The sequence below is a fragment of the Parambassis ranga genome, chromosome 4 (assembly GCF_900634625.1).
Source record: "Parambassis ranga chromosome 4, fParRan2.1, whole genome shotgun sequence".
Taxonomy (NCBI): Eukaryota; Metazoa; Chordata; class Actinopteri; family Ambassidae; genus Parambassis; species Parambassis ranga.
The window spans coordinates 2,179,103-2,199,991 of NC_041025.1; the positions used below are offsets into that span (position 1 = coordinate 2,179,103).

General features: G+C 42.6%; 2 protein-coding genes and 2 non-coding genes across 13 annotated transcripts in view; 1 reads left to right on the forward strand and 3 right to left on the reverse strand.

The window, feature by feature from the left end:
* The window catches only part of szt2 (SZT2 subunit of KICSTOR complex), a 64,205-nt gene extending 55,612 nt beyond the window's left edge, over nt 1–8,593 (reverse strand). For all 10 annotated transcript variants that reach the window (XM_028404597.1, XM_028404604.1, XM_028404601.1 and 7 more), the window contains exons 1-18: nt 8,416–8,593; nt 7,387–7,512; nt 6,767–6,940; nt 5,588–5,758; nt 5,279–5,401; nt 4,024–4,186; nt 3,271–3,377; nt 2,946–3,156; nt 2,681–2,851; nt 2,364–2,595; nt 2,156–2,285; nt 1,897–2,042; nt 1,632–1,784; nt 1,220–1,334; nt 936–1,141; nt 626–862; nt 359–437; nt 159–247 (exon numbers count right to left, since the gene is read on the reverse strand). In XM_028404597.1, coding sequence (XP_028260398.1) covers nt 159–247; nt 359–437; nt 626–862; nt 936–1,141; nt 1,220–1,334; nt 1,632–1,784; nt 1,897–2,042; nt 2,156–2,285; nt 2,364–2,595; nt 2,681–2,851; nt 2,946–3,156; nt 3,271–3,377; nt 4,024–4,186; nt 5,279–5,401; nt 5,588–5,758; nt 6,767–6,940; nt 7,387–7,512; nt 8,416–8,439 — 2,657 coding nt within the window. In that variant the 5' untranslated portion in view covers nt 8,440–8,593. The remainder of the gene's footprint in view (nt 1–158; nt 248–358; nt 438–625; nt 863–935; nt 1,142–1,219; nt 1,335–1,631; nt 1,785–1,896; nt 2,043–2,155; nt 2,286–2,363; nt 2,596–2,680; nt 2,852–2,945; nt 3,157–3,270; nt 3,378–4,023; nt 4,187–5,278; nt 5,402–5,587; nt 5,759–6,766; nt 6,941–7,386; nt 7,513–8,415) is intronic.
* Nucleotides 8,594–12,110: 3,517 nt separating this feature from the next.
* ddx10 (DEAD (Asp-Glu-Ala-Asp) box polypeptide 10) lies at nt 12,111–15,520 on the forward strand. The gene is made up of 2 exons (XM_028404658.1): nt 12,111–13,539; nt 13,787–15,520. The coding sequence occupies exons 1-2, from the start codon at nt 12,193–12,195 to the stop codon at nt 14,981–14,983; spliced, it is 2,544 nt and encodes an 847-aa protein (XP_028260459.1). The 5' UTR covers nt 12,111–12,192; the 3' UTR covers nt 14,984–15,520.
* Nucleotides 15,521–18,250: 2,730 nt separating this feature from the next.
* trnah-gug (transfer RNA histidin (anticodon GUG)) lies at nt 18,251–18,322 on the reverse strand. The gene has a single exon. It is a non-coding gene; the product is annotated as a tRNA-His (tRNA).
* Nucleotides 18,323–19,210: 888 nt separating this feature from the next.
* Nucleotides 19,211–19,282, reverse strand: trnah-gug (transfer RNA histidin (anticodon GUG)). Its single transcript has one exon. It is a non-coding gene; the product is annotated as a tRNA-His (tRNA).
* Between the last annotated feature and the right edge of the window lie 1,607 nt (nt 19,283–20,889).

The following is a 20,889-nucleotide window of genomic DNA, read 5'->3' on the forward strand; positions in this document are numbered from 1 at the left end:
CCATGAAATACAGCAGGTTACAAGATGATCCAGTAAAGCAGATTCTGACCACATTTTTTATGAAAGTTTGGTATTCATAATGAAAGAAACAGAAAGCATGTACACTGTTATGTGGGTTTTTATTCAATCCAGACATTCTAGTTGCTAGCTATTGTTACCTGTCCTTGGTGGAGGTAGAGTGAGGTGGAAACAGGATGTACTGAACAATACAAGAGTGATTCTCCCTGTCCATGTCACCTGGCATACCCTGAAGACAGAAATTACATTAGTAGGATCACTAGTGATACTGCACACACATATACATGAAACACCATGAAGATCAGACATTCAAATAATATAAAGTCCTGCTGTTCGTTACCTTCAGTGGCAGCTCGATCACCATGTTTATGATGCCATCCCCACTGGCAGCAAAGTGAAACCCTTCTGATATCCGAATCCTAAACAGACAAGGACATTTCCAAATCAATTAAATAGGCTGTGTGTTTACATGGCCTTTTGTCAAACTAAGCTTTGCCCGTACACAAAATACTCTCTGGAGGTGATGTCTGTATAGGCATATTTATAATACCATAATTGAGAGGATCCTGTACAATAAAATGAATATTAAAAAGGTGTGTAAACTCACTCAGAGAGCATTGACAGGATGTGAGCTACAGCCTGCATTGCCACAGTAGGTCCTTGGCTGCTCTGCACAGCCCACACCCACCGCTGGTGCAGGAAGTAGCGGGAAAGAGAGGCCAGGGTGGAGGAGGCTGTCCGGTTGGCTGCCACGCTGAGGGGCATGCCACTGTTGGAGGGTGGCGGAAAGTTTTCCATGTTGAAAATGAAGGGAGTCCTGAAGTCCAGGGGGAGCTTCTCATACCTGCAAAGCAGATCATTTCATCCCATCACACACTGCGGCTCTGATTACCTTACCAGCTATCACATGCACTGACCGTATAAGCAGCTTCTCTAGAGGCTTATTGAGCACCACCACACAGGGTCTGTCTGACAATGCAGGTTTGGGAGCAGGGATGGAGGGAGATTTAGATGGAGAAGGTTGACCAACAATTTTCCTTTTGGTCTTGGGTGTGGCCTCTTTGTTTTGAACACGGTGAGGAAAGCGGAGTTTGAGGATCTGCTCCCTCAGCTCATCAACAATCTGATGGAGAACATGTCATGATTACTTTCATTTGATATTTGAATGAGTTGGCACAGTTGTGTGTTTGACTCTCGGTACCTTGTTTCTAACATGAGCTGGTGTACCAATGGGGAAACCCAGTCGCAGCACCATGCAAGGTGTCTTAGAGATGAGACGCACCAAGTAGAAGGAGGTGGGAGGATGGTCTGATAAACTGTGGACACAGAATTAACCCTCAGATTTTTTCAGAATCTAACTTATTCCACAAAAGATTTGGTGTATGATGCCTTTCTGGCTCCAAACAACAGAAAGTGTGACCCTTTAACCCCTGTTAAAATCATGATATCTTGCAAGTACTAGTAAAAAGTAAATATTTGCCAACAATAAAGCATTTGCATTACCAAGACTCTGTAAACTACAAATTCCACTAAAGCACAACTAATAAGCCAAAACTAAGGTTGTAAAAATGTAAACAAATGAATATCTTTATGGTCTGTGTTGGTAGTCGTACCTGTATATGAGTTTAACATATGAGTAACCCTCCACCAGCACAAAGCTGCTGCAGTCTTTCAGCAGAGATGTGAGAGCAGAGTGGGATATGCGACACTGGATGGTGCTGTAGCGCCCATTGTTTCCTGCTGTATGCAGGTGTTTGGGGACAGGCCTAGTAGCACAAAAATAAAAAGACTTGAACACCAGAGCTAAGTAGAAGATAATGTCAGTGAAGTTGTTTTAATTCAGACGGTACAAACCATCCATATAAGACCATTTCTCACATGTCATGTTCAAGAATGATGGTGATGCGATGCATGTGCAGCCATCTCTGCCAGAAGTTAGCATCCATGGAAAGGATGGGCTTCCAGTATGAGGCAAACTGGGACTGGGAGGAGTCTTTACAACCGCTGTGCTGCAATGACAAGACCTGAAAGAGGGGAGGATTCGGTTAAAGGAGGAAAGGCTGAGAAAAGATTGTTACACACTAGGCTGAACTATTGGACCATTTCCAATATGTGGTCTAAATGGACAGCACAGTACCGGCGTAGTAGAGCCAGGAGGGATGTAGAACAGAGGAACTCCGTTTTTGGTGCTCTCTGGAATTGTGTAATTCTCAGGAATTGAATTAAACGACTGCAGGTGGACCAACATCTGATCAGTCTGGTTAATGCTGGAAAGACATGCAACAGTTACTTCCTGCATAAACAGACAAGTCATCCATCTCTAACAAATGACACTGATGCAGTACCTCTGTAGTGTGTTCCAGAAGCGGCGAATGACAGATGTGCGGTACGGGCTGGTGATGGGTTTCCTCTGGGTGCAGCTGATGTCATGCAGGATGTCGTAGCTTCCCTCCATCGTCACCTCCACCCTGGTGGTTCTCTTGGAAAGGTCCAGTGGCCAGGGGGCTGCTGCTAGGTACTCAATGTGCATGTTGTGTTTCCATAACAGCACCAGCTTCACCTCCAGCTGAGTCCCACCTTAAAAGAAATGTATTTCTCGGTTACGAAAACGCAGCACTGTTCTTGAGGTTCACAAATCAGAGTTCTAGTTAAAGACATTTACCTTTAGTGAGGCTGATTTCCCTGATGGTGTAGCCTTCTCTCAGCCGCACTGACACCACGCTGATTAAATGAGCATGGACTTCCTTCTCTGTGTGCTTCTTCCTCCTCATGACCAGGGCAGGGTTACCACTGGCTGACACCAAGTGCTCATTGAACAGTTTATGCTGGGAAACTACAAAATGGTATAAGGTTATCATGAGATAAGTTCCACTGTCATGATTGTTGTGAAATATTTATGTGAAGTTCAGTATGCACAGCTGTCTCACCACAAAAGTACTCAGAGTTCATAGACTCGGGGGTCTTGAGAAACGAGTAGGTCAAGAAGGCCTTGTGATAAGCGTTCATCTCCTGGCAGTTCGGGTCTACTTCAGGACAGCTGGGCAGGTATGAGCCAAAGGTGGCTAATGAGATGAATTTCATCAGCTCTACGTTAGGGATGTAGCCAAAGCTGCAATCATATGAGTATGCGCCACCAACCTGAAAAGAAGAAGCCAACACAGGGGTAGCCATCACAGACTTGTCACAGAATCAACCGTGGATGATAGTTTAGAGTAAATTGACATGCAAACATGAAGATCTTATAGCCTCTACCTGCACAAAGGAGCAGGCTATGGTTCCACTCCTGAGCTGATTCAGCAGGGTTTCACACACGGCTACATCAGGAACACTTGTCACTCCGTCCGTGATTATAATGATGCCTAAAACACACAAACAATATTTGAGACCTCAAACCTGATTCCAACAACTTTGCACATAGCACAGAAGACAACGTGCATCTGGACTAACTAGTAAAGTAAAACTCCAAAAAAATGTACTGACCTAGCAGCCAATGGCTGTTATTTGCATTTGGCCTGACAAATATGTATTTCAACAGGGATATTGGCAAATACAGTGAGCTTCTATAGCCCATCTCTGAGCATTATTCTGAAATGTTAAGTCATACAATACATGTCATAAGGGTTGTCCAATCAGGTTCAGATTGGCCACAGCCATATGCATGCTAACTTTATTATACCAAATGACAACAATAAGTTTAATATCTATAACAATGAATGCAGTTGTATCAATGTATCTATACAATTATGTAGTTGTTAGATTATTGTTTATTTGTTCTCTGGGCAAGACAAACACCAAAGTGCATCAGACACTGATATGGTAGCAGGCTGATGAATATTTGAGATGAACATTCATGAAACCTGAGGACCCAATGAGAGCTCCAAAAAACCTTTTCATAGTCTATGTTGAATAAGCTGCTACAAGTGTCGACAGGGGGTGTGGAAGGAAATAATTCAGCAACTGAGAAAGCATTTAGGAAAACTTCTTAGGTACTTAGAACAGACCTACCTGCACTGGAGTTAGGAGGCAGCAGCTGAAGAGCGAGAATGCCCTGACGTACCATGCTGACCAGACCCATGTCAGCTGACACCATGGAAATGCCCTGCTTTCTGTGAGGTTGGGCATCCAGGTTGTTGACCGGATGACTTGAACTTTGTGTTGGCTCCACAGTCTAACAGAGACAGGAGAACAATAAATACAAATCGTTGTCAACAAACAAGACCACCAAATACACAGGATGTTAGGCATCGCCTGCTTGCATGACACATGGAGAAAGAAGACAGCCCGCTGAGATCAACATATTGTAAATCTACTTCATTTACTTGAATGTACAATTTTTATTAACAATTATACACTAGAAACACACATGGCTTTATTGTATGCTTTAATGTCAGTGACACTGAAAAAATGTGACTTTGTCCTGGTCAAAAATTAGTACCCTCTCTTTTAACTCAGTCCTTGATGAATTGATCATCAGCAGGTGTACAGACCTCTATAAAAACAGACATTTGCTGCTCTGCAACATTCAGGTGTGTGTTAACAATGACAAGAGAGAAAGACATAACCAATGGTGTTAGAGACTGTTGCTGCACATCAATCTGAAAGACTTATGAAACTATTTCAAACTATCTGGAGTGACAGTGTCTCCAGTGAGAAGACAGATAAAGTCACACAGGAAACCATTTCTTAAAGTTATTGCTGCTGAAGCTGGATCTACAAGCTATTGATTAATGGGGGGACTTAGTATTACCCACACATTGTCAAATTTTTCCCAGATAATAACACAGTGAAAATGTTTAATGGTGTGTTGTTGATGTGAGTTGCTTGAATTAAAAGATGGAACACTGACGTATAAACATAACTGTGACTAGAGTGTCTATAATATCCGGTAACATAATAATTATTGCAGGTTGCCAGGAAATGAGCGAAACCTAAGGGGGGTATTTTTTACAAGTTCATCTGAGGGTAACCCCATACTATAAATAAACCCCTCCTTTAAACTGAGCAATGACAAGACAGAATGCCCAAGCTTGAAACAACACATATGTGACAAATGATAAAAAATATGCACAACAACAAACAGTTAAACATGTCAGCAAGGCAAAGAATAAGGAATATTTGTGTAGTAGTTGATGTACTTAAAAAAATATATACTACCACCAGACAGACCCTTCCTGATCTTTGGGGATACTGGTATTCATGTTACTGTTTGCAGTAAAAAGATGTCTTGTATGCACAGTACAACAAATTGTGTAACACTTGCCTGTTCGTGTTGCTGATGTAGGACCTCTGCAATGCTGCTCTCCACTGCCCTGAGCTGTTGGTAGATGTGATGCAGGAACTCATCGAGGTCTGTTCTATCGAGCTGACAGCCTTGTACCAAAACCTGCTGGGGGAGTCAGGACTGTCAGTAACATTGTCAGCAGCAGACATCACACAGAAATAAATACACATCAACATTAGGGTTCGGCAATAAGACCAAAACAAACAAACCGATGTTATTTGCATCTCAGTAAGTGTACCTTTTTAGAATATTGTACAAATAAACAAACATGTAAGCTACTGTAATGACCTGATGTGAAGTGAGGCCAATAATCGATGAATATGCCAAGATGGTGATGAAGATCTTCGGCTTAAAAAGCTGATCAGTTCCAGGGATTTTAAATGGTTGTGCCAGGCCAGCCAGACATCTCGACAAGGCGTGGAAGACCTCGTCAAAGATCATCTCTCCTGTGCTGTCATCCTGCAGGACACGAAGCAAAACACAGACAATTCAATCAATTTATGATAAGCACCTTTTGATACTGAATTCATCTTCAAGTAAACACTGCAGACAGGGTGATTGACAGGCACACTTCCATCGATTTACATAAGACCTTAGACTTTGATACCAACATTATAACAGGGAGTAGCATTTAAATTGTATGTACCAGCAAATTTACTTTTAGATAATTAAACAATACTTCATATAATACAATAAATCAGTCAGGCTCTGGGTCTCTGAAAAGCTCCTAGAGACAGTCCATGCAATATATTGCATGCTTAAACTGGCTCAGTGGATTTTCACTGCCTAACCTCTAATAGCCTCTGGCTGCATAGTTGTTATCAACTTATTATCAGCTTATTTTAAATAAAACACTTTAGATGTCTTTTCTTTTTGTGGAAAAAAAATGGTTCACAGATGGTTGGTCTTGGTACGTACAGTATATTGCTGCACAATAATCTGAGCCAAGTTGTGCAACAGCAAACTAACGCTGCTGTCCCTTAAGCATGGTTCAAAAGAGCATAAAAACTGTCAGCAGTGTGGTCTGCAGATTCATTTTCAGATAATATCTATATTATATCACATAGAAGCAATTAAGATAATTACACAGTTTGTTTTTGATTTCTTAACAACCAGTCTGTTATATCAGCATTCTTGTATTACATCTCTAAGACACTGAGCCTTTTATATGTAAAAATAATCTATTTTGGATGTGATCCAGTTGACTCAATCAGGCTTGTTGCTCGGACAACACCAGCATCCTCACATCAGCAAACAGACCAATATTCACACTTAAAAACACCAAAAGCCCATGAACAGAATCAGAGGATGTGTCTGTGTAGTGACATGATACTAAGCCAAAACTGTGAGAGTGAAACTAAAAAGTAAGACAAACATTTGTGATTCTAATTACTTTCTAATATTACTTGTGTATCCTAAGTGCATTCAGGTGGCAATCTACAAACCAACAGACTGTGTAAGTCTTACCACAATCCCTGTGGATGGGCTGAGGTCCAGCTCGATGATGAAGCGGTACCGCCGGGCCAAAAAGGTGGCTCGAGTGGATGGCATCAATATGCAGGGGTACAGGGTGGGGGAGAAATCCGGCTGCCATCCTTTAGGTAAGATGCTCAGCAAATCCAGCTCGTTTTCTGAGTTCAGCTATAAATGTGTCATATTGAAGGTTAGTGACTTACAAGGTCTGAGTAACATTGAGACATTAGTGCTGTTGAATGTTTCTATACAGCAGCCCAGCAGGAGAATCATAACATTGTGGATATCATTAGGTAATTAGCTGAAGTAGGGCTGAGGTAGTAGATAAACACACAAAAGCTATTGTGTGTTTTTTTCCTCAGGCATTGCTGACTTTCAAATTTCACTTACCCTTAACAAACTTCTCTAAACTTCCACTAACAGAGCACATTGAGGTGTATCTGGCAGTGATAAGAACAATGAATAAGTCATACAGTGCGCTGCAACAACCCCATAATCAGTGATGGGAAGGGAAGTGGCACAATCTGAACTCGCATATATAAGAGTTCAGATTGTGACCTCTAGGCTGCATCAGCAAGGATAGGAAGCAAAATTAAGGATCAGCATTAACTCACCACTTCAGGTTTCGAGGCAGGCCAGATGACTTGGTTAAGTTTACCAAGAAACCACGCCAGACGCACATTCCGGGAGATCCTATAGTCCTCCTTCATAAGCAGGTAGATCTGGTCAGCCTCCTCCACCTTATGTGGAGAAACAGAACAGTGCATGAAGGTGGGCTGTTCAGGTGCCTGCTGTCATGCAAACCAAGTTAACACAAATCTTTGTGTGACAGCTTCACAATTTATCACTATGACAAGCAGATGTCAGATGTCAGATGTATGGACTCATATGGTCACAGAGGACTGCAACTTCTGATCATAATAATAATAATACTGTATCAATGATTTGAGCTACCAAATATGTAACGTTTCATTGCTGGGGGGGAAAACAGCTGTTTAAAAATAAATCACGGTGATCATGTTGATATTGTAAAATACACCGGTTCGACTTTCCCAGTCTTCCTGTTCGCTAGCAAGAAGATATGACGTACTTGTTGCCAGATTTAATATCTGTAATTTCAAGATAGTTTAATAACAACAGTGCATCAACGTTTATAATATATATAAATGTATATATTCATAAAATAATGCAGAGATATATAGGATAGTAAAGATGCTATGCACAGTTTGCTGTAAAACAAAGCAACAAACCTGTACTACATTAGCTACATCATTTGAGGCTAAGTTAGAACTGTGTTTTCATGCGTTGCTGTCTACCTCGTATGTTTTCTTGACGAGGTAATCTGTTGGTATTTATCTGTCGGACACAAAATAACATTTGTGAACTTAAATGGGCAGTAAAGCTCCAACATCGCTTGTGTTTTCTTTCGTTTTGACAGACGTTGCTAATTCTTGTAATGCTAAAGCTAATATTAGGTTAAGTTCGTTTAGGGATGCTAATACAGCTTTGCCTGCTCAGGAGACTTTTGTATTTATGCCTCACTTAAACAGGACTTTGTTGAGTTATGGGCGTTAGGACAAACGAGCAAACCTAAAAACAAAATGTGCACTGTGTCTGGTAACCAGTGCAGCCCTGAATATTACCTCATTGTCCTGTCTCTCTGCCATGCCTTGTCGAGCATAGGGGCAGCAGAGGTGTTAGCGAGCCTCAGTCGACGAATATAGGCTCCGGTTTGTGCAAAATAACCTGCCTTAATACTTGTTTATCATCTGCCTTGTCTAATAATCAGGTGTCCGTAGAGCAGCACCAGCTTCAACATGGTCACATCCATATTCCGGTCACGTCTTTCAAAATAAAACGGATCATTCTACTGTCACTTTTGAATGAAACTTTACTTTAGAAAAAAGTAAAGCTAATAGAGTAAAAAGAAAAATCTGGCTCCATGCCATTTTGTTTAGAATTTTGTAACAAATATTCGTTTTCACACTCTTATCTGTATTTGGTTATTTGTTAGTAATCTTTTATTTTGAAATTCTCCACATTAAACTTCCGTGAGTGTTGTTTTTGAGCGACATGTGATCCGGTGTTCCAGTTTAACTGGGGATCATGTTGACTGGTGATATTTGTTTACATTCCAGGCAACCAGATGTGCTTGGTGTTGGCCTCCGCAGATTCGTCACAATCCGAGACCACTCCTATGCTGTGTGGCCGTCAAATGTTGCAAGATATAGATATCTGCGTTGAATAAAAACAGCCGTCCTGTCGATACCGTGCACAGAAAGTAATGAAAACGTGCTTATAAAACAAAACAGCCACATGTATAAATAAAGCCCCATGCGGGATTCGAAACTCTGCACAACAGCAATATGATTACCAACCCAGCGTCGTATTCTCTGCACCACGGACAAGCTACTGTCTCCTGTTGCTTTACCTGCACATATCTCCTTCACGGTGTTGGCCGTTCAACACACGTGAGTGATGCGGTGAACACGCCCATGTTAACCAGTGACAGTCACAACTTAACATGGGCAGATGACCCTCTTTAAAAGCGAAATAAACCAACACAAAGCAGCGTTTTTCACAGCGAAACTCAGCTATAGGGAAGAATACACAAGCACGGACACCGTCACGTTGAATGGATTTGATGTGAACCATGTGAAATATGTAACTCTGGCCTTTTTGATCGGACCACCGAACTACAGCCACCATTCAAAACATAAGCAGCGCTGTGTGTCACAGCGACGCTGGTATTGTGAAGAACATTCAAAGACAACCACCACGACGTGACCACAGTCCAGTTATCATCTTCCATGGTGCCCTATAAAGGAGCTAAATGCAGCTTTATCCCAATATCTGTGGTTGATTCTGTCACTCGCTCACATTTAGGCGGCGAGGTTAACGCGCCCATGTCAACTAGTGACAGTCACAACTTAACATGGCCCGACTTCTGTATCCTCAAAAACAAACGATCGTCTCACACAGCAAACTCAGGTGATGTAAAAACACACAGACATGGCCACCGAGGACACAGACCGTGGGCTGACAGCGTTTTTTGGGTTCGGTGTAAACATTTAGAGCTAGTTTAAAGCTCTGTTTGATTACACTGCTGAGCCACAGACACCGGAAGCGAAATGCACCTTTCAAAATAAGAGCAGGTGGCACCATGCACAGCCACCCCAGAAGAAACTACTTGTACTTTTGTGTGTTTGTTTGATAACTACCGTAAACAATTTAAACAATTTGTATCGTTAGTGCATACATACAAACAAACACAAGTAACGATACATATTGTGTGTAGTTTCTTCTGGGGTGGCTGTGCATGGTGCCACCTGCTCTTATTTTGAAAGGTGCATTTCGCTTCCGGTGTCTGTGGCTCAGCAGTGTAATCAAACAGAGCTTTAAACTAGCTCTAAATGTTTACACCGAACCCAAAAAACGCTGTCAGCCCACGGTCTGTGTCCTCGGTGGCCATGTCTGTGTGTTTTTACATCACCTGAGTTTGCTGTGTGAGACGATCGTTTGTTTTTGAGGATACAGAAGTCTGCCCATGTTAAGTTGTGACTGTCACTAGTTGACATGGGCGCGTTAACCTCGCCGCCTAAATGTGAGCGAGTGACAGAATCAACCACAGATATCGGGATAAAGCTGCATTTAGCTCCTTTATAGGGCACCATGGAAGATGATAACTGGACTGTGGTCACGTCGTGGTGGTTGTCTTTGAATGTTCTTCACAATACCAGCGTCGCTGTGACACACAGCGCTGCTTATGTTTTGAATGGTGGCTGTAGTTCGGTGGTCCGATCAAAAAGGCCAGAGTTACATATTTCACATGGTTCACATCAAATCCATTCAACGTGACGGTGTCCGTGCTTGTGTATTCTTCCCTATAGCTGAGTTTCGCTGTGAAAAACGCTGCTTTGTGTTGGTTTATTTCGCTTTTAAAGAGGGTCATCTGCCCATGTTAAGTTGTGACTGTCACTGGTTAACATGGGCGTGTTCACCGCATCACTCACGTGTGTTGAACGGCCAACACCGTGAAGGAGATATGTGCAGGTAAAGCGACGGGAGACAGTAGCTTGTCCGTGGTGCAGAGAATACGACGCTGGGTTGGTAATCATATTGCTGTTGTGCAGAGTTTCGAATCCCGCATGGGGCTTTATTTATACATGTGGCTGTTTTGTTTTATAAGCACGTTTTCATTACTTTCTGTGCACGGTATCGACAGGACGGCTGTTTTTATTCAACGCAGATATCTATATCTTGCAACATTTGACGGCCACACAGCATAGGAGTGGTCTCGGATTGTGACGAATCTGCGGAGGCCAACACCAAGCACATCTGGTTGCCTGGAATGTAAACAAATATCACCAGTCAACATGATCACCAGTTAAACTGGAACACCGGAAGTGTGTTGTTTCTCTTTTTGCTCCATGACATACAGAAAAAAAGGTTGAACCAATACATTTAATGACTGTTTATTGGTTTACAGTTTAGAACTACTAAAATCACTGCCTTGTTAAATTAAAAAATAACTTTTATAATACAACATGTCAGGATAAATATATCACTATAGCCTATTACAATCAGACGTGTCAAATGCCATATATATTTTTTATTGTGTCAGTTTGAAACCATTAAACCATGTAGTGTAGTCGAACAACAATTTACATGGCGAATCCTAAATACTCCATGAACCAATAACACACACCTCGATTGTATTTCGTTTAATTGACCACTAGATGTCCTACTCGAGCACTGTGTCACTGAAGCCTCGAGTAATTTCTTCATCAGGTGTTGAAGCTTCAACAAAGCCTGATCAGCCATCACTACACATAATAACAGTTTAAACTGAAGACAAGCTGAATATTAGCCGATGCTTCCTGTTTACATGTTCACAATATGTCATCTTTAAAAAGAAAAAAAATCCGCAACATGACAAGTGGAAAGTGTTTTTGTCAAATTAATACAGTTGCGAAAAGCAATAAAAACTTAAATATGTCTTTCTTTCCTATATTCTTTTTTATTCGACTATGTGCTTAGTTTTATTTCCAACAATATTTTACAAATATTTGAGAGGGCCATTTCCAATAACCCTTCTTTTCCCCAAGTGTGGACTCCCAGGTAATATAAGGTAGCTCCCATGATCATTTTATCAGTAGGAACTGTATCCTGCAAACATCACTGTAAATAAACAAGTAGCCAGAAGCAGCTGTAAACAACTGTTTTCGTTATTTGGGCTTTTTAGGTAAAATAAAACGACTTTAACGTGTGCTGCCTGGCAGGAAAATCAGAGGGTAAATTATCATTTCGTGTCGCGTAATGATTGCGTCACAACCAAATGCGACGGTCATTTCTCCACGCTGTTTAGCTAGTGCAGGCAATGTGTTTTTAATAGTTTTACCGCTCTGTTCTGTTAAAACATGGAGAAGAAAGGCTCAAAAACAACCGGGAAGAAAGTGACGCCAGCGAAGATGAAAGGTGGCGTCGACCCCGTTAAAAACTTCGAGAAGTGGAAGAAAAAGTACAACAACAAGAAAGCACAAGTGAAGCGACATAGAGGACCGAAGAAGCCCGAGTGGCAAGTCGAACGAGAGAATATCAACAGGCTTGTTAGCAAATACGCAGACATTAACAGCAAAGAGGCTGTCAAGTTTTCAGACTTTCCCATTTCAAAGAAAACCCTGTTAGGTTTGCAGGGAGCTCAATACAGGCAGCCCACAGAAATCCAGAGACAGACCATCGGCCTTGCTTTGCAAGGGAAAGATGTCCTCGGCGCAGCTAAGACTGGCTCTGGGAAGACTTTAGCCTTCCTCATTCCAGTGCTGGAGTGTCTGTACCGCCAGCAGTGGAGCTCCATGGACGGCCTCGGTGCCCTCATCATATCTCCAACCAGAGAGCTTGCCTATCAAACCTTTGAAGTCCTCCGCAAGGTGGGGAAGAACCACGAGTTCTCTGCAGGGCTCATCATCGGTGGGAAGGATCTAAAGAGTGAGTCGGAGAGAATCCATCGTACCAACATTGTCATATGCACCCCTGGCCGGCTGCTGCAGCACATGGATGAGACAGCCACCTTCCATGCATCAAATCTCCATGTGCTGGTCTTGGATGAAGCAGACCGCATCCTGGATATGGGCTTTGCAGATACACTGAACGCCATTGTGGAGAATCTTCCAAAGTCCAGGCAGACGCTGCTGTTCTCTGCCACGCAGACCAAGTCTGTCAAAGACCTGGCTCGGCTCAGTCTCAAAGACCCAGAATACGTATGGGTTCATGAGAAAGCAAAGTTCAGCACGCCAGCCACCCTTGAGCAGAGCTATGTGGTATGTGAACTCCACCAGAAGGTCAACATGCTCTACTCGTTCATCAGGAGCCACCTGAAGAAGAAAATTATAGTCTTCTTCGCCTGCTGCAAGGAGGTGCAGTACCTGTTCCGTGCCTTCTGCCGCCTCAGACCTGGCATATCCATTTTGGCTCTGCATGGAAAGCAGCAGCAGATGAAGCGGGTGGAGGTCTACAATGACTTCCTCAAAAAGCACAACGCCGTGCTTTTCGCCACCGACATAGCAGCCAGAGGCCTGGATTTCCCTGCTGTCAACTGGGTGTTGCAGTTTGACTGTCCAGAGGATGCGGACACTTACATTCACAGGGTGGGCCGGACTGCCAGGTACAAGGAGGGGGGAGAGGCCCTGCTCCTGTTGCTGCCCTCAGAGGAGAAGGGCATGCTCCACCAGCTGCAGGAGAAGAAGGTTCCCATCAATAAGATCCAAGTGAGACATCACACATCCACAGTAGTAGTAGCAGTTAGCAGGAGGAAAAATCCGTGTACAAAATGCTAGATGCAGGACAATATCAGATTTCTCACCTGTAAAAATGTGCAAAATAACATAAATATTATCAGTCAGACAAAGTTGTTTTTGCTTCAATATAACTGTAATCTACAAGGTAGAATGTGTTCTTAAAGGTCCATGTGTTGGTGGGTAGTGTTGTATTCATAAACGTATTTTCTCATTCCAGGTGAATCCAGAAAAATTACAGACTGTCCAGCAGAAGCTAGATTCCTTTCTGGCTCAAGAGAAGGAGCAGAAGGAGCGAGCGCAAAGGTGCTTTATTTCCTACCTGCGCTCTGTCTTTCTGATGAAGAACAAAGAGGTGTTTGATGTCTTCCAACTCCAGATAGATGAGTATGCATCGTCACTGGGCCTCGCTGTGGCTCCCAGGGTACGCTTCCTTAAGAAAGCTCAGGCCCAGAGAGCTGAGAAGGAAGGGCAGAGAGGGGAGGAGCAGTCTGAAGATGAGGAAGAAGAAGACGACGAAGAAGAGGAGGAGCTGAAGAGCTTTAAATCCCAGCTGAAAGGGGACGCCCCTCACAGGGAAAGTCAGAGCTCGGAGTCAGAAGATGAAAGCGAGGTGGAGGGAGGTGCTCAGTCCAAGGTGATGCTTCTTAATGCTGGTGAAAATGAGGATGAAGATGATCTACGAGACCTGGACCTGCTGACGGTCAAAAGAAAGGATGTCTTTAATCTGACAGAAGACCAAGATAGTTCAGATGATCCTGAGCTGCAGTCCAAAAAGAAGACCGAAAAAGAGACAAAGTATAAAGAGGCTAAAAAGATCCTGAAAAGAAACTTTCAAGTCAACACCAAAGTGACGTTTAGTGAAGAGGGTGAGGCTGTGCAGTTATGGCCTCCGGTCCAGAAGACACTGGCTGTTGAAGAGGAGGGTGAAGAGGAGGAGGAGGAGGTCGCAGGCATCAATGTGGAAAAGGCCAGAGAAAGGCTGCGACGTGAGGACCAGGAGTTCGATAAGCAGGAGTTCAGCCGCAAGGTGAAAGCCAAACACAGAGAAAAGAGGCTGAAGGCCAAGGCAGCCAGGAGGGAGGCCAGCAAGCAGCACGGCCAGAAGTCTGACGAGGAGGAGGACGAGGTGGTGGCCTACCTGGCCAGAGACAGTGAAGACGAGTTTGACCCCAGCTGCCTGCCAGATCCTGACAAGGCACAGTCAGAGGACGAAGAGGGGGACGAGGAGGATGAGGCAAGGTCAGCAAAACGGCATCACAGCAGTGACAGCAGTGACGAGGAAGAGGACGATCTGACAGTGGGGAGGAGTAAGAAAGCAAGGCAGATGGAAGATGAACCCACACCTCTTGACACTGGCCTCTCTCTGGCTGAAGACGAGGAGTTAGTCTTGCATCTGCTGGGTGGAAGAAGATAGACAATACTACCAATGGAAGTGGGCTTTTGGGGACAGTACAGACATTGAGAAACCTGTTAAATACAGTTCTAATAAAAAGACATAATAATTCTGTGCAGATAAAGTTTCTCACTCCACCCTGATGGGAGTGTGTTTCATATTAGACTCAATAACCAAAGTGCTAAATGTTTTTCAGCCCTGATTAGTTAAGAAATGTATATGAAGAAAAAAAGATAACCAATGTAAGAATAATAACAATAAAGTAATAATAAGCGTTTTAGCAGACAATTGTTTCTGCAGACAGCCAGGACTTGTTGTGAAACCCCCATTTATTCTGCTTTTAAGTACTTTTTGTTATGTGCTATTGTTTTCTTTAGAATTTAATTTAACAATGAGGGAGACATGTAAATGTTAAAAAAAAGCAGTAACACATTAGAGAGATTCTTTTTCCCTTTTATCCAAACGTTTAATATGTTTAGTTTTTAATTGGAAACAACAATGTTGACTGGAAAGACAAACCATAAGTGTAGGTCAATAAATGTGAGTTATTTACGTGTAGTAATTGTTTGTGTCATATTTGATCAGATTGAAGGTGAAAGGGAAACGATAGCACCTAGAAACTCAGCATCATTAGCCAGTGATGGCCATAAAGAATTGTTATAGCCACTGTAAGTTTAAAGCAGTTAAATATGTGCCTAGATGTTACAAAACGTCTTTTTTGATAACATTCAGAAACTCACACCTCATGACGAAAACGTGACACAAATCATCACACTTTGTAATCGGAGAGGTGTAATTTGATGTGTACCTACTGTGTGAATGTCACATCTGTGTCCAGCAGGTGGAGACACATTTTGATGAGAAAACATACCATATATACAATTTTGTGAGTAACATTGAAAATGTAATGATAAATTTATGTTTTTCTACAAAGCCATCATTCATCTTTGTAGCCATCACTGGCCATCCTAACTACTTAATAAATCTATCATTTTTTTAAAAACTGCCATTTCAAGGGCCCGAGCACTTAGGATCGTGCAAAGCCCTATTGGAAAAATGTGGTAATTTGAGTCTGAGTCTGAACAGATTGAAATGCTAATATGATAATACAGTCATAGCGCCACCTACTTGCAGCAGGAAATGTCTCTTGTCAACATGTGTTTTGGTGTACGTCTCTGGAAATGAGAGGACATGAGAGCATACGAAAGGAGACTGTGTTGGTCCCAGCAGACCACAAGCTGTGTGTGTGTGAACGAAGAGCACTGCAGAACCACACATTTTTCAAAATCAATGATGCACAAATGAACTTGTTTTTCTCACAAAAAAATTCAAATATTAAAATTCTTTAATGAAAAGCCAAATAGGAACAGAAATGAATGTGTATTTATCATTGAAACGTCAGTGGCTGCTGTGCTGACTGGACAGCGTGCCATAGTGTGGCTTGTGACTCGGCTGAAGTAGCTGCACAGGCACATAGCATGAGAGTGTGTGTGTGTGTGGTGGCTTTCTTTTTGTGCATTTCTGTCATGTTTCTAGTGCTTGTTGCACATAAATAAATGTTTGATGTAACAAGTAGTTCATTGAAGCCACTTTTACACATTTAAACAAGCCAAGGGGCAACAAAATTAGAACGTTGGTGTTTTATTGTGACACATCAAAGCCTGTGAGTGAGTCACACAGACACACAGAGCTGCAGAGAGTTCCAAAGCTCATTCCAGCTGCAGCCTGCAGAGAGGAGGACAGGGCGAGCAGAGAGGCCTGGTCTAGACGGTTTAGAAGATGGATGGATGGATGGTTATACAATATTTTGTAATTTGCAAATATTCAAAGAACCCAAGACAGGGGTGGAGGGGGAGCACAAGACTTAAATACACAAAGGTCAACACACAAGCAGGATGCAAAGGAAACCAAACTGGGAATCATGACATCAGTCATAATTGAAATGCAATAAACATGCTGCAGAAATGTTTGGTTTAATAGATGAAATCCAAAAATGTGCTGTCCCACACGCTCACACCTTTGTGTTTTTCACAGCACTGTCAGTATAGAGAAAAAAACGCATGATGCATGTGCGCTCACTCTCCTGCCCTCTACAGCCTGAACGGTCTGAATTTTGCAATGATCCACTAGCAGTTTGGCACGTGTCTCATAGTCAGATTTGAAAATAGGTCTGAATATACCCAGCTTAAAAGCTATCCAGATTCAATCCCACTCTAGCTGGATTGACTTTCTCCAGTGTGAAGGGGCCTTATAAATGGCTACAATCTCTGAGACACTGATCACACATACTAGATTGTACAATTACTCAGACACTCAGTGTCTTTGTCCAAGTGCCAAGGCCAACTGGACTCAAGGATGTTTTTGACCTGGATTTATAGGAGCATCCACAGACTTATTACTAATTAGTGAATAGTTCTGATTGTTACAGCAGGACCTTTTCATCATCTTGCAGGACAGCTCGCCGTGATCGTATAGTGGTTAGTACTCTGCGTTGTGGCTGCAGCAACCCCGGTTCGAATCCAGGTCAGGGCAGATTTTGAAAACCTTCATAGTGAAAATAAAGACTTTACAGGAAATGGCAAAACATTTATGTTAACATGTTTCTAAAGTTACTAATGAAAGGTTTCTAATTTGATGGATGAAAAATATGTGTATCTTCATTTTAGCATTTTAAGATTTTGAAAATCTTTCTTAATGACTTAGTGACACCACAGCTTTACACATGTTAGCTGAGTGTGCAAAGACGTGTAAAAGTAGTTTATCTGATCAAACAGACCATGAGACTGCTGCTGCAGTAGCTGCCATTAAACCTGTAGAGGGCACTCACTGCACACATGTATAACACTATTTATAAAAATGTATAAAAAGTGTCCTCACCAAACTTGATATTGTGGCACTCATTATAGTGCTATAGAAATTATTTATTTTTGGTAGATTTTGTGACTTCATTTGTCTTTGTTTTATGAAATGTGTGACATAAAGGTCCAGATTTAAAAAGAATGATCTGTCATTTAAATTCAATATATCATTTATCTGTTAAAGTGATTTGAAATTATTCAAAATTCAAAGTTTAGGACTTGGACTTGTCAATATTGACCTGAGACTCATCTGTCTTGACTCAGGACTTAAGGGAGGGTTTTTCCAGCTTAACATAGATGGCTTCCTTGACTCCCATTCTCTTTATAGTTGCACGGCCACAGTAAAGTACATTTTTGCTTTTTGCACGCTAATACTTTAGGTTTTTTCTCCTGTAAAGTTGTGGTGTCACTAAGAAAGGATTTTAAAATCTGCCGTGACCCGGATTCGAACCGGGGTTGCTGCGGCCACAACGCAGAGTACTAACCACTATACGATCACGGCGAGCTGCCCAGTGGGACAGTGAATGAATCCTGCTGTAACAATCAGAAGGATAACTGTTTTGTACATATTCTGACTTCATTTGTCTTTGTTTTATGAAATGTGTGACATATAGGTCCAGATTGAGTCAGAGTGGACCATGTTCTCTGCCTCCATTGTCGATGTGGCTGTCCGAGGCTGTGGCCGCGAAGCCTCCGGTGCCTGCCGTGGCGGCAATCTCCGGACCCGGTGGTGGACACCGGAAGTCTGGGAAGAGTTTGTTGAGGCCATGGAGGAGGAATATTGGTAGCCCTCAAAGAGATTCTGCAAACCATCTGGCGCCTAAGAAGGGGTAAGTAGTACTCCACCAACACTGTGACATAATTCGGCCATACTAAACCATTTAGTAATAAATCCGTGGATGCTCCTATTAATCCAGGTGAAAAACATTCTTGAGTCCAGTTGGCGCAATTTAAACTTAGACAAAGACACTGAGTCTGAGTAAATGTACAATCTAGTATGTGTGATCAATGTCTCAGAGATTGTATCCACTTGCTGATTTGTGTTGTCACTGCACTGATCACACTGCTAACCCAAAAACATGCAGGGTATTTATGTGAAACAGAAGAAGTAAACATAAACCAGGATCATTTCTTAAACCCACCCAAGTAGTTTTGCTGCCTCAACCTGATCAAACAGACCATGAGACCAGCCAAACTGCTGCTGCAGTAGCTAATAAACTGTGACTGTGACATCTGAAACTTGTGGCTTTATGCCTAAATGAGCAACATCGCGTCTCTTTAAAGTTACAGTGCCAAAAAAGCTACTTTTACACGTCTTTGCACACTCAGCTAACATGTTGGCTTATTCTAGTGTAAAGCTGTGGTGTCACTAAGAAAGGTTTTCAATATCTGCCGTGACCCGGATTTGAACCGGGGTTGCTGCGGCCACAACGCAGAGTACTAACCACTATACGATCACGGCGAGCTGCCCAGTGGGACAGTGGATCAATACTGCTGTAACAATCAGAAGGATAACTGTTTTGTACATTAGGTGACTTCATTTGTCTTTGTTTTATGAAATGTGTGACATATAGGTCCAGATTTAAAAAGTATGATCTGTCATTTAAATTCAATATATCATTTATCTGTTAAAGTGATTTGAAATTATTCAAAATTCAAAGTTTAGGATTTTAAACTTGACTTGGACTTTTCAATATTGACCTGAGACTCATCTGTCTTGACTCGGGCTTGAGTACTGTGTCTCTTTATAGTTGCACGGCCACAGTAAAGTACATTTTTGCTTTTTGCACGCTAATACTTTAGGTTTTTTCTCCTGTAAAGTTGTGGTGTCACTAAGAAAGGATTTTAAAATCTGCCGTGACCCGGAGTTGCTGCGGCCACAACGCAGAGTACTAACCACTATACGATCACGGCGAGCTGTCCTGTGGGACAATGAATGAATCCTGCTGTAACAATCAGAAGGAAAACTGTTTTGTACATTTTCTGACTTCATTTGTCTTTGTTTTATGAAATGTGTGACATATAGGTCCAGATTTAAGAAGTATGATCTGTCATTTAAATTCAATATATCATTTATCTGTTAAAGTGATTTGAAATTATTCAAAATTCAGTTTAGGAATTTAAACTTGACTTTGACTTGTCAATATTGACCTGAGACTCATCTGTCTTGACTCGGGACTTGACTTCGGCTTGAGTACTGTGTCTCTTTATAGCTCTCCCTCCCTTGGGCAGATCAGACCATAGCCTAGTCCACCTCAAACCCCAGTATATACCAGCAGTACAGCGGCAGCCGGTGACCACCAAAACTGTACGGAGGTGGACACCGGAAGCCCTGGAGACCCTGCAGGGATGTTTTGAGGTGACTGACTGGGATGTGTTCTGTGACACTCACGGTGAGGATGTAGACACACTCACAGACTGTATCACAGAATATGTTAATTTTTGTACAGATTCTCTAATCCCCACCAGGTCAATACGCTGCTTCCCAAACAATAAACCATGGGTGACAAAGGACATCAAGGCATCACTCAACAGAAAGAAGACAGCCTTCTTGAGTGGAGACAGAGAGGAGATGAGGAGGGCCCAGGCAGAGGTGAAGGAGAAGATTGGAGAGGGCAAGGAGAGCTACAGGAGGAAGCTGGAGAGCCAACTTGCCCGGAACAACTTGAGGGAGGTATGGAGTGGCATGCGAACCATCACCGGCCACAATAGGATCTCCGACCAGCTGATGGATGGAGATCTGCAGGAGGCCAACCAGCTGAACCTGTTTTTCAACAGGTTTGATCCACTCCCTGACCACCCTCCCCCTCCCCCTCCCTGTGATGCACCATTAACACCTGTCAATAACAACAATGTACCTCCTCCTCCCCCTCCCCCTAACCATACTAACCAGTTTCACCTCCCCATCAATAACATCACCCTGCCCCCCTTACCCCAACTTCCATTAACAACCCCCCACCCTCCCCCATCAGATCTCTCTCTCTCTGCTCTTCTGTGTCCACAGTTGCCATCACCACAGAAGATGTGAGGAGGGAGTTCAGTCGACTACGACCGGGAAAAGCTGCAGGA